This window comes from Aethalodelphis obliquidens, unplaced genomic scaffold, assembly GCF_003676395.1.
Source record: "Aethalodelphis obliquidens isolate GAN/ISIS:26980383/991018 unplaced genomic scaffold, ASM367639v1 scaffold15, whole genome shotgun sequence".
In the NCBI taxonomy this organism is placed as follows: Eukaryota; Metazoa; Chordata; class Mammalia; order Artiodactyla; family Delphinidae; genus Aethalodelphis; species Aethalodelphis obliquidens.
This window is the reverse complement of record NW_020837959.1, coordinates 13,102,188-13,116,212: the sequence shown is the minus strand read 5'-3', so window position 1 is coordinate 13,116,212 and position 14,025 is coordinate 13,102,188. Positions and strand designations below refer to the sequence as shown.

General features: G+C 43.0%; 1 protein-coding gene across 1 annotated transcript in view; it reads left to right on the top strand.

Annotated features, from left to right (window-relative positions):
• HS6ST3 (heparan sulfate 6-O-sulfotransferase 3) overlaps positions 1-10,163 on the top strand; it is a 656,550-nt gene extending 646,387 nt beyond the window's left edge. Inside the window, exon 2 of the mRNA XM_027115970.1 lies at positions 3,270-10,163. Coding sequence (XP_026971771.1) covers positions 3,270-3,978 — 709 coding nt within the window. The 3' untranslated portion in view covers positions 3,979-10,163. The remainder of the gene's footprint in view (positions 1-3,269) is intronic.
• The last annotated feature ends 3,862 nt before the right edge of the window (positions 10,164-14,025 follow it).

The window sequence follows — 14,025 nt, the reverse complement described above, 5'->3', positions numbered from 1 at the left end:
CCTGGAGGTAGACATCATTTCATCAATGACTTTTGCAGTTTTCTGTCTGATAGTAGAGGAGCAAATGAAAGTAGAGAAAAAAATAGAGATGAGAAAAAATGCTTTTAATGAATCAAATTGTGTTTTCTTCTTCAATAACTAGGTGTTCTTCAACCCTAGTTTCTTTTTACTATTATTCTAGCTTTCTATTTTGACTGCTTTGCAAGATTGAGACAAACAAATAAAACATACATGAGAATATGTCTGACTAAAGCAATACCCAAATGCCATTAGGCACTTGGTTCCAGAACCATGAGATGGGACAACTTTGTACTTCATCAATATGAATGTTGCCCTAGTCCATTTTTGTGTCTTGATGTCAGAGTTTGTTTTCGTTACAAATGGACCTCTGTCCTATTTGGCTAGTAGAACTTGCAGACATTTGGGGCTTATTTTACTCATGTAAACAGCACTCTACAACTTAGCTAGTCTTTGTTAAATGCAGTGTTACCTTGAATAAAGTTAAATTTGAAACCAAGATCATTTTAAAGTGTAAGCTAGTTTCAGTTAGCTTTGAGACCATGTGGAGTCCAATGCAAAGAAAGCACAGGGAACTGTATGGCCAGTTAATTTTCCCAAGTGAGACCAAAGCCTCTCAGGTTCCAGCAGCAAGTTCCAGTTAACCCTTTATGTCACAGACTGTTATAATTCCCAGCCCTAAAATCCTCCAGCTCTTATGATTATTTTAAAATCTGGATTATGTCTAAATTTGAGACACATAAATGAGGTTGAGTCTTATCGATCAATAGTCATCATCTTTCTTGTTTAAATCCTCTTTTGTGTTTTCCGTTTTGTCCAATTAACAAGGGAACTTACAGATTTCCCATCTGTGATCTTTTTTGTTTTCCCTGCGGTACGCGGGCCCCTCACTGTTGTGGCCTCTCCCGTTGCGGAGCACAGGCTCCGGACGCGCAGGCTCAGCGGCCATGGCTCACGGGCCCAGCCGCTCCACGGCATGTGGGATCTTCCCGGACCGGGGCACGAACCCACGTCCCCTGCATCGGCAGGCGGACTCTCAACCACTGCACCACCAGTGAAGCCCCCCCATCTGTGATCTTATTTGAGCATTCAAAAATCTGTCTGGGGCTTCCCTGGTGGCACAGTTTTAGTCTGCCCAGGGGCACCCTGAGTATCACCCCTGGTGATAAAGGCGGGGTGGGCAGCCCATTCCATTGGCGGCTGCTCAAATGACGAGAAAGATTTTCCTTACTTGGAAGCAATGTTTGCTTTCCTCTAACGCCTACTGCTGTGTCTTTTTTTTAAAAAAAAAAAAACATCTTTATTGGAGTATAATTGCTTTACATTGTTGTGTTAGTTTCTGCTGTATAACAAAGTGAATCAGCTATACGTATACATATATCCCCATATCCCCTCCCTCCCACCCCCTCCCTATCCCACCCCTCTAGGTGGTCACAAAGCACCGAGCTGATCTCCCTGTGCTATGCGGCTGCTTCCCACTAGCTAGCTATTTTACATTTGGTAGTGTATATATGTCCATGCCACTCTCTCACTTCATCCCAGCTTACCCTTCCTCCTCCCCGTGTCCTCAAGTCCATTCTCTACGTCTGCATCTTTATTCCTGTCCTGCCCCTAGGTTCTTCAGAACCTTTTTTTTTTTTTTTTTTAGATTCCATATATATGTGTTAGCATAATGAGGTATCACCTCACACCAGTCAGAATGGCCATTATCAAAAAATCTACAAACAATAAATGCTGGAGAGGGTGTGGAGAAAAGGGAACATTCCTGCACTGTTGGTGGGAATGTAAATTGATACAGCCACTACGGAGAACAGTATGGAGGTTCCTTAAAAAACTAAAAATAGAACTACCATATGGCCCAGCAATCCCACTACTGGGCATATACCCTGAGAAAACTATAATTCAAAAAGAGTCATGTACCACAATGTTCATTGCAGCTCTATTTACAATAGCCAGGACATGGAAGCAAACTAAGTGTCCGTTGACAGACAAATGGATAAAGAAAATGTGGCACGTATGTACAATGGAATAGTACTCAGCCATAAAAAGAAACGAAATTGAGTCATTTGTAGTGAGATGGATGGACCTAGAGTCTGTCATACAGAGTGAAGTAAGTCAGAAAGAGAAAAACAAATACCGTATGCTAACACATGTATACTGCTGTGTCTTTATCTGTTGACTTTTCCACATCTCTTCTGGCCTCTTCACACCTCTCTTGCCCTTTTGAGCCAGTGGTGCCCTAATCTTTACCTGATCATTCTGAAGCTAGCCATTTATAAAATGTATCTCTTCTCAATGTTCCAATAGATGCCATTAGATGAGACGAGACCTGTGATTGTAATAACCACCACACCTGACAATTCGTACGCATTCAATAAATATTAGTTACATTTTTGTTTTTAAAATATCAATATGGTGCCCAGGAAAGCACAGAAGCTTTGAAATCAAATAGGCCTAAATTTTATTGCATCAAGTATTCATTTGCTCTAGGATCTTGGGCTGTAGTTTTCACCCTTCTCAGTCTCTGTGTTCTCAGCTTTTTTTTAAAAAAGTCATGATAAAACCCATTTTACAAAGTTCTGTTGAAGGTGATCTGTGCCAGTATCCATAAAGTACCCAGCCCAGTTTCTAGCACACAGTAACTGCTCGGTAAATATTAGTCTCTACACACAACACGTCCTTCCCCTACGCCACCCACCTCTTAACCCAGAACACCCCTGTGAACAGGAAAGATTAAGGAGACTTGGCTTCCAGCTTTGCTCTTTCTAGTCACATGACTTTGGGGAAATCATCCTAACCCCCTTGCACTGTTTCCCTATCAAATAGTCCCCCGTGTCTACTACAAAGGTTCCTTTTAAGGATCAAATAAAATATCAGATGGGTGATAAAGTTCAACAAACGTGGCGTGTTCTCTTAATGTAAGGTATTGTTATTGCTGGTAGTGATTGAACAGTGAATGATTGCTGAATGAATTATTGCTGATCGATTCTCCCAACCCCGCCCCTCCCCACCCTGGAGCAGAAAGAAAAAACCCAGCAAATAGTACTGAAAACCGATTCATGCGTGTTTGTATTACAGAAACACGCACATAGGGGAACATGGCCCGACAGGTGTAAATCCAGGCAGATATTCTCACGTGACCATCTGGCAGAAAAACCCATTGAGTCAATGCTGATACAGACGCTACAGAGGCGCGGGGTCCCAGGGTTATAGTTACGGCGGACTGACGCTCTTCGTCTAATCTCTTCCAGGAATTTCTATTACATCACCATGTTGCGGGATCCGGTGTCCCGGTACCTGAGCGAGTGGAAACACGTCCAGAGAGGGGCCACGTGGAAAACCTCCCTCCACGTGTGTGATGGGAGGAGCCCCACCCCCGATGAGCTGCCTACCTGCTACCCCGGGGACGACTGGTCTGGGGTCAGCCTACGGGAATTCATGGATTGCACCTACAACCTGGCTAACAACCGCCAGGTGCGCATGCTGGCCGACCTCAGCCTGGTGGGCTGCTACAACTTGACTTTCATGAACGAGAGCGAGAGGAACGCCATCCTGCTGCAGAGCGCCAAGAGCAACCTGAAGAACATGGCTTTCTTCGGGCTCACGGAGTTCCAGCGGAAGACGCAATTTCTCTTTGAGAGGACATTCAACCTCAAGTTCATCTCCCCCTTCACGCAGTTCAACGTCACGCGGGCTTCCAACGTGGAGATCAACGAGGGTGCCCGCCAGCGCATCGAGGAGCTCAACTTCTTGGACGTGCAGCTGTACGCGTACGCGAAGGATCTCTTCCAGCAGCGCTACCACCGTACCAAGCAGCTGGAGCGCCAGAGGGACCGGCAAAAGAGGCGCGGGGAGCGGAGGCTGCAGCGGGAGCACAGGGGCCGCCGGTGGCCCAGACAGGACGGGAACCCAGAGGGGGCAGTCACGGAGGACTACAACAGCCAGGTGGTGAGATGGTGACCCCCTGCCCTCCCCTCCTCTCCACGGGAGGGGGAGCATTAACCGGGGCACTGCCCTACCTTGGAGAATGTGGGACCATGCTGAGGACGTCTGGCTGGCTGTAGGTGGCTTAACTGGGGCCCCTGCTTCCTCTCTGTCTTCACCTTTATCCAGCTGGAGATGATCCGTCTTCTTTTTCTCCTGACATTTTTCAGTCTGTGATATTAAGTAGGGTAGGAATGCATCCAATAATAGACCACTTTAGAAGGTCAAGGGGAGAAGCACCAAAAAGGAAAGAGTCCTTGGGATCTTTTATTTTTGCGGCGGCGGCGGCATAAGTTATAGTTTGGGCAACTGGAACCCACCAAGGCACACGTGAAAAGCCAAATTATGGCTTGGATGTTCTGAAACTGATCTGTTCATACTGCCTCTTTAATGGAAATACTGCTGTTTAAAGAGAGGAAGAGAAGGCTTTTTCAGCCTTTAGATGAGGTTTAATGCCAACTCTCTCTTGGCACTTGGCTGTCATCTTTGGACTCTATTTGAATGTGGGTTAAATCATAAGTAGTGTAAACATGTTTTGTTGTTACGGTTGTTTTTCAACAAGATTACCCTGCTACTGACCATCACTGGAGACTCACATCCCCTGCATCTTAGCCCTGAGCCATGCTTCCTTCCCCATCTTTTAAGGAAAGGCTAGTAGATTCAGGACAGGCATGCCTCAGAGAAATGAACATTGGTAGGGGCATTCGGGAGAAAACGTGCGTATTAATGAATGCCTACGGAGATCACCATTTACCAATTTTTATTTTCAGCGTAAGGAATGAATGATAAATTAACGGGGGCAGGGAAAGCAGGAGGATAACTACATGTCTAGCATTTCCAATCTGGCTACAGAGCCTTAGTTTTCTAAGGACTCTTTCAGAGTTTTACCTCTGTGGAGCAGTCATCTTCTTTGGTACAGGACCACCACGTTTGAAACACTGCTGTCACAGAGGAAAAGACGTTTAAAAAGAATGTAGCCTGAAGAATAGGAACTCAGCTAGCATGTATACAAAATATAGTCAAGATCACTAAATTAAAAAATAACTGATTTAGGCCTTGAGACATGGAACACAGTGGAGTGGTTATCCCAGGAGTTTAGAAAGACTCTACCTCCCGATAGCTCGAATATCTCTGGCCTGATAACACTTTCTCCTCACATGATCTCTACCTGTTGTGAGAGTGTGGCTACAACAGGACCGGAAAATGTGCTGCATTGCTTAAGCGCTTCTTACTCTCACCTTTTCCCAATCGCAACTACAATAACACAAAATTTTCGAGTAATAAGGGGAGACCTATGGCAGAGGGAATAGAAAATCCTTGCCCAGCATTTAGTAGGAGATCAGAGTGAGCAGAAAGTTTCAGAACAGATTGATCTGATCAATCCCTTCAAGGAGCCGAAGGCAAAATGAGTGAAACCCCTAAATGAGATTGAAAAGCCTATTTCATTGATATCTAACATGTTTGATGTTTAAGCCAGCTTTACATAAGCCTCGTCTCAGCCTCCAGAATACTCTCTCTGGGGTTGAGAGTTAATCAACTCACGAGCGTTCACGGAGTGCTCGCCTGCACAGAGGGGAGCCCAGCATCTCCATCAAAGAGAGATCTGGAGAAGAGGCTTAGATACTTCTTACACGACCCTTGGCTTCATCTGTCTTGGGGGAAAAGGCATCCCTGGGGCCTCCCTTGTGCCAGAAACTTTGGGAGACCCTTTTTATACCTCAGATCTAGTCACAAGAAGGTAGATCGTATTAGTCCCGATTAGGTGAGGAAAGTGAGCCCACAGACAATAAATAGCTTCCTCAAGGGTTGTGAGCAACGTCGGGCAGACTGCAAAGGGCAAGCTCTTTTTTTTCTCCATCATGTTTTCCATATGGGATAAAAGCTTCCTGCCAATCATGCTAGAAGCCACCTGTTCTTGCCCAGAAGGGTTTGTCTCTAACCCACGTGGGTGTGACAGCACCAAGCCAGCAGGGACCCAGAGCCGTGTTGCCTTGGGTGAGTCCAGCCCCTTCCAGATCACTGACCCGTCAAGGAGCTGAGACACTGATGACGTCATAGGCAATTGTACTTTTTGAGCCATAGATGGGGTGAGTTAAAGGGGCCGAGTAACTATCGCTTGTTAGTTGGTAGAGAGGAGGCGCACAGAGTATTAGCGTTTCCCTTCCTGATGACTTGTTCCTAAGGTAGTGGGGGAAGGAGGACTGTAGCTGGGGTTCCTGAGCAGCTTTTTCTCTGTCCTCCCATTTCCATGCTAGGATCTAATGCTGCTTAGAATGGCAGGGCTGCACATTACCATTCTGACTGTCACTGTGAAACAGACACACGAATACACACACATGCATACACACGTGCACAATAACAATCCAGTGTTTTGTCATGTGGAAAATCAAAACAAGTTAGAAAGCGTTTAGACTGTTTCCTTTAAACTCACTTTCCATTTTTGACAGGAATTCATGCATAGCTGAGACTTGGCGGCCGCCTCTGCTAACTTCACGCTGTTCCTCAGGCACCTCGGGATTTATATCAAAAGGCTTTCCTCGGCCTTGCTGCTGAAGGTGTGATGTATGGGGCTCCACTGGAGACCCGATATCAGGATGTTCAGAGGAGAAACCATCTCTTTGTATTGGCCCGAGGCCAGTGCTGAGCAAATTAAAAAGACAGACACGAGCTTCCTCCCTCGTATCATTTCATTCTAAAGCAGCACACTCATCCTCTCCCTGGGGTCCTATGTTGATAGAAATGAAGAGGTGGGGATGCAGTTTGTTCTCTGAAAGTCAGCTGCACACCTACATGCCAAGTGATGCTCAGCTCAGGGAAGGGATGTCAGTCAGCAGGAGGCCTCTGGGCCTAACCATGGGAAGCCAGCAGCCTTAAGACCCCAAACCAAAGCAATTCCAGATACATTAGTGTTAAAAGCCAAGAAGAGGCAATCAATCAATCAGTCAATCAATCATCCCTAAGTTCCGTGTCCTACCAGCTCCTACAATTCCCAGATAGACCTTCCTTTCCTTCTCTGGCAATGGTAACTCCAGTAACCACACTGGGATAAGATGTCTGTGTGTGTGTGTGTTTAAATTATTATTAAGGTCTAAGGTACATACTATATATTCTGTCTCCTTTTAACTTTTTGGCAACCTACTTCTGACAAATAGAGAAAACCTGCCCTGAGAATTATTTGAATGCTCTTTCTAATAATTGCTAACATTAGCAATCAGTGTTAGGCAACAGTTAAGGTTATCACGTATGTTATTAAAAATTATAAAAATCTGTTCCTTATCCTCTAAAGGAGGTAACTGTGTCAGAAATGGTTTGATCAAGGGTTTGAAATATAAGGAGTTGTTCAAAAGTCTGACTGGAGGTCATATGAATATGGGGGAGAAGATCTACCAGATAGACCTAGCAAGGAGGTGAGCAAAGATCATTAAAAAATAAATACAAGGCCATTAAGTAGGATTCCTACTTGGCTGCTTTAACAGAGAAACTCAAAATAATAGTGACTTCAAAAGATTGAAGCAATTGCTTGCTTTAAAGACAAACTGGTCTCGTGTGTGATCTTACCAGAATCCCAGGCCCTCTCGTTGCTCTTTCATACTAACGTGCAGCTTCCAGCTCAAGGTCCGACATGGGTACTGCAGTTCCTGCCATCTCAATTTTATTTAAGACAGCCGAGAGGAAGTGGAGAGAAGTTGTACATATCAGTTCCAGTCACATCTCGTTGGCTAGAACCTAGCCATTAGATACATCTAGCTGCAAAGAAGGCCAGGAAATGCCATCATTATTGGTTGCGATGTGCCTTGATACATAGAAGGGTTCTGTTATTAAAGAAACAATGTGAAAATTAATACTGATCAAAACTATTAGTCTCTGACACAAAAGGAAATTGAAAAATATTTCAAGTGCTTTTCAATGTCATCTATTTCGTCATCTATTTTGCAAAGGCTAAGATTGAAATTTGTAACTTTGTATAGTATTTAATGCTTTTCAAAACATTTCTACATCTAGTATCTCATTTGATCTTTACTACATTCTTGCATGTAAAATAGGACCTCTATTCATTAATCCCATTCAGCAGTTTGACGTGGAGATTCAGGGATGATGAATGATTTCCTAAAGCGTCTAGCTTACTAACAAGACAGGTGCTCAGAGCCCCAGTCTTCTGACTTCATATTTTCTACTACTTCATGCTCATCATCAGTATTGGGATCGAGAATAGCAAGAATATGAAATCTAAATCTTTATTGATTTATATCTTCTCTTACCTTCTCATGGAGCTGCAGTGACTTAGAAAGTGCTAAGGAGGGGGGTAGAGTTGGCTCTCAACCCCCTGCCTCCAGGGAGAGACCCTCTTATTAGGAGTGAATTGTCCAGGAGATGGACAGTGTTGCAGGGAGATCTCGAAGCACGACCACTCAAGCACCTGCAGCCTGAATAGAGAAGCTTCATGGGAGATCAATAGAACTCCCGCTCAAAAATTCTCCCTTCTTCTCTACTTCTTCCCCAGGTCCGTGGAATTTTATCAGCAACATACTGTTTGGGTTCTTGATTTTATTTGGTGTTAAATGAGTCCCTTTGCACATTTGCCGGGGAAAGGAAATGCTTTAAGTCGTCATGAGCTAACATCTTCGCACAGAGGTTTCATCTGATTCCTCTCCATCCTTGACCTCTAGCTGAGAAGCAGCGCCCGTAGGATGGGATCATGCAGAGGTGGGGTTTGGGAGAGTAGGGGTAACTGTGGAGGAAAGTAGGCCTTCTGAAAGGGGGCAGGTCTTTCAAAGGTGGAAAGATGAGGAATTAAGTAAGTGCCAGGGAATATGGAAACACAGAAAAGTAACTTAATGTAGTTTCTATCCTCAGGGTCAAGGGCAGTCTGGAGCCATGTGGACTGATTCTTTGGGCCACTGAAAACAGCAGGAAAAGGCATGAGGCTCGTGAGACAGGACCAGAGCATTGCGATGGTTTTAGGGACTGAATTGGAGTTGGAGCAAAGAGAAAGCTGGGGCAGACTTAGGCAGAGCACTGTGATCTGATCACAGCTGTGTCTCTAAGGTTTTTCTTTTCCATAGTTACTATACGTCCACCGGTCAGCAGAGCTCCAGCTGAAAGCCTGCAGGTGGGTATTGGGGCTGGCTGAGTCTGACGACTCTACCCAATAGTGCCACCTCTGGGAAGCATGCAACGGTTCTTTCTCCAAAGCACTTCCGGCTTTTCTTCTAACCCCCTCCCTCCATCGCTACTGGACGTAAGCCTGCTTTTCCTCACCACATTCAGCTGGACGCATCTGAACGAACTCCATAAAACTTTGAATTAGCCCTTCTGGGCAAATGGGCGGGTTCTGAGACCTGTGTGTTTTGTAGCCAGAATGCACATGGACCCATCTTCACAACACATCTACAGAACCAACCTACCCTGGAGAGGTGCTGAGATTTCCTGAGGACTGGCCTCGCTATGAACACCAGCAACATCTGCAAGACAAAAGCCCCTGAACTTCCAAGCCAGGACTCGAGGTCATCTAACAAAACTATGGATCTGAGAACACAGAAGCACAGATGTTTCTTGAGCCTGTGTTCTGAGTCGTTTATGGACGCGACTGCAACTGTCATCCTTTGGCACATTAAGTGGAACCTCTGTGGGTTACACGTTCTGTTGCACTGTGGGAATTCATCAAAGGGCCAGACGTCAGTGCTGAAAAGCTTCAGTTCTTGCTGGGGAAAACTGTCTGAGGGAGCAGAATGTGTATGATTTAGTCATTGTCACATTTGTCTTCCACCAACTTGTCATTTTTTTTTTATCATGTGGCCATCTTTTCTTTTCCTTCCTTCTGCCCACCTCCCTCCCCAGAAGGACTTTCTGGGTTTTGCTTGCATTATTTTTCATTTAACGTATCCAAAATGAAAAAGCATCTGGAAAGAAGCATCTGGACTTTTATCTGGTGCCCCATTTTAGACGTAAAGATAGTTATCCAATAGATAGTAAATGATTTCTCCTAAGAGATATTTCTTTTTGTTTCTGTGCCATAATATGTATGAACTTGGGTACTCAGAGATTGTATTGTGACATTATCAACCTTTATTGCTGTTTAAAGATGATAGTTTGTAGAACTGAGGATTCCCATTGATGTGAAGCACAATTTAATGAATAAGTTAATGTATTAAACTGTTGTGATGTCGAGAACGACTGTTTTCCCCTGTGATTTTGTTAGACGTCTTTTACAGAGGAGAAGAGCGGGTTAAATACTTTAAGGGATTTATGGAAATTGCAGACAGGGGATCAGCTTTGTCAAATTCTCAGAATCCATGCTTTGGATAAAAATGTGAAACTTTAAAAGCATATTGGATGTGAAACTTTAAAAGCATAAAAGACAGAGAAAATATAGATTGAAGCAATTTCAAATCTCTGAGGCCAGGCAGGATTTCACAGGCTCTCAAACACATGAGCTTCTAAAACCATGGTTCTCAGTGAGTCCCCTTGGTCACTGCCCACCCGGCACTGTGAAATGCAGAAAACATTCTGGAGATGATGAGGGGGAAACGATTTAAGAGTGATAGAAGAAAACAACAGGAATTAGAGGAAAGGAGTTTGGAATTCAAGGTAACAGAAAGGAGGAAAGAGGAAGGGAGGAAAGGCAGAGAGAGAGAGACAGAGAGGAAGAAAACACAAGCAATAATGAAATCTAATATGGGTCTCTCCACAGTTTCAGTGTGCATGGTTTGCAGATTGTTTTTAATGACTAGCTCCTATAATACAAGCAAAGAAACAAAATTAACTTCTAGGAGAGAAGTTCGTTCATTCAAAAATCCCTTGATTGAAACAATTTATCATTTTCTTTTTGTTCTGTGAAAGTGGGAACTGCGGATTCCTTCCTCGCTTGTGGGTTAGTGAGATTAGGAGCCTTAGAAAAATGTCATTCGACCACGTTCCTCTATCTAGTGAGAATCATACGCAAAGGGAACTTGACTTTAATGCAATTGGAGTCGTCTTACGAAAGGCTCCAAAAGACAGCAGAAGTTAAATACACACACACACACACACACACACACACACACACACGGAGACATATGGGGGACTTTTCCAAGAAAATCCTCACACAAGTTAGAGTAAGACTGAGGAATACTCAAGATTTACTTCTTTCTCTCATTCACCTTGAAAATAGTGTTGAAAATAAGACTGAAAAAAATATCAAAAATATTATTGAAAATCTGCTCGCAATATAGTACTGTTTCACTCTCAGAGATCACTTTTCCTATCAAATATATATTTGCAAATTAATGGAGTCTAATGCAGCATAATTATTTCTTTATTTTATAAACAACTTGTTTTTTATGATTATAAAGTAATATATGATCTTAGATAATTTGGGAAATACAAGGCATTGAAATGTCCATAAATTATAGAGCCGAACTCTGACATTATTTCGATCTATTTTCTTTCCTATTTTTTATGCATCAGCAATTAGAGTAACATTTAAAATAACAAATGTTTTAGAAAATGAGAATCATACCATCTGTGCAATGTAAATACATAGGTTAACATCTTAGTACCCATTCTTTGAAAACATAATTTTAATAGCTGCATATGATTTTATCATTCCCATATTTGGGGGCATTCTGCTCATTTTCAACTTTTCCACTAATGTAAATAACACTGAAGTGAATATATTTGTACATAAGTAGCATCGATTTAAGTGTCATTGTACACCCATTGGAGAGAGGACAGTGGGCCACTTGATTGTATCTTCCCAACAACTCGGAAAGAAAAATTATTCAAGATTGTCAAAATTATATAGATGGAGCTAAATGAATGGTTAATAAAAGAAATAAATAAAAATTATCCATAGCATCAAAGAAAATTATATGTGTGTCTCCAAAGCCACCCTCCTGGCCCTGGAGTGAAGCTCTCGTTCCCCAAGATGCTGGGGGTGCTGGCAGCAGGCTGACAGCTCCCAGCTGAGTCTCTCAAGGACCTGCCCTCCCCCAGGGTCATGCCACCTTTTGGGAACAGGTCATATAGAATGACTCTGCTGTGGAGCTAAAGGTCAGGTCTTTTGACTGGCGACATCTCAGCTCCGAAACGCCCTGTAGGCTCAGCTGAGGACAGCACTGCAAAGCATCTCAGTTCACGGGCTGCTTCCAACCCATCCTGTGGCCCTTTCTCCCCACAGGTGTGACCTGAGTCAGCTTTTGACACACATCTTACCGTGGACTCTGCTCTCCGGGGACCTAGACTTGCCACGGACCCCCGAGTTTTAGCCTCCGCAGCCTTCTGCTGTGTTTCTTCTTTGTTCTACCACCTGCAGACTTCCTATCTTTTGAGCTCAGCTATGTTTTGGAAGGTTATTTTGGCATATTTGATCCAACGTTTCTACTTGTTTGTAGATGTAAGAGGAATCTGTGCTGGCTCAGTCTGTCAAGCTTCTAGAAACGAGTCTGCTTTTAAGTGTTGAAATCTCCTTTGAGTCTGTGCTTCTATTGCTTCTCCATCATTCGGCCCTTCATCACATTTTCTATTTTGAGCCTCCAGATTTTCACAATTAACTTTCACTCCTTTTCTATTCAGAGGGAATTTTCCCTCTGTTTGCTTATCTCCTCCAAAACCTGTTTGTATTCATTCCCTTCAATAATATATTTATTTTCCCACTTACACACGTATTTTATATATTTTACTTTACCTTTCCACTTTTAATTTTTGTTGTCAGCTATTAATCTTACATTTATGCTTGAATTTTTAATCTTAATTTTCTTTTTTTTTTCTAAGCATCTGTATTGGAGTATAATTGCTTTACAATGGCGTGTTAGTTTCTGCTGTATAACAAAGTGAATCAGTTATACATATACATATATCCCCATATCTCTTCCCTCTTGCGTCTCCCTTCCTCCCACCCTCCCTATCCCACCCCTCTAGGTGGTCACAAAGCAACGAGCTGATTTCCCTGTGCTATGCGGCTGATTCCCACTAGCTACCTATTTTACGTTTGGTAGTGTATATATATCCATGCCACTCTCTCACTTCGTCCCAGCTTACCCTTCCCCCTCCCCGTATCCTCAAGTCCATTCTCTAGTAGGTCTGTGTCTTTATTCCCGTCTTGCCCCTAGGTTCTTCATGACTTTTTTTTTTAGATTCCACATATATGTGTTAGTATACGGTATTTGTTTTTCTCTTTCTGACTTACTTCACTCCGTATGATAGACTCTAGGTCCATCCACCTCACTACAAATAACTCAATTTAGTTTCTTTTTATGGCTGAGTAATATTCCATTGTATATATATGCCACATCTTCTTTATCCATTCATCTGTCGATGGACATTTAGGTTGCTTCCATGTCCTGGCTATTGTAAATAGAGCTGCAATGAACATTTTGGTACATGACTCTTTTTGAATTATGGTTTTCTCAGGGTATATGCCCAGTAGTGGGATTGCTGGGTCATATGGTAGTTCTATTTTTAGTCTTTTAAGGAACCTCCATACTATTCTCCATAGTAGCTGTATCAATTTACATTCCCACCAACAGTGCAAGAGGGTTCCCTTTTCTCCACACCCTCTCCAGCATTTATTGTTTGTGCATTTTTTGATGATGGCCATTCTGACTGGTGTCAGGTGATACCTCACTATAGTTTTGATTTGCATTTCTCTAATGATTAGTGATGTTCAGCATCCTTTCATGTCTTTGTTGGCAATCTGTATATCTTCTTTGGAGAAATGTCGATTTAGGTCTCCTGCCCGTTTTTGGATTGGGTTGTTTGTTTTTTTGATATTGAGCTGCATGAGCTGCTTATAAATTTTGGAGATTAATCCTTTGTCAGTTGCTTCATATGCAAATATTTTCTCCCATTCTGAGGACTGTCTTTTCTTCTTGTTTATGGTTTCCTTTGCTGTGCAAAAGCTTTGAAGTTTCATTAGGTCCCATTTGTTTATTTTTGCTTTTATTTCCATTTCTCTAGGAGGTGGGTCAAAAACATCTTGCTGTGATTTATGTCATAGAGTGTTCTGCCTATGTTTTCCTCTAAGAGATTTATAGTGTCTGGCCT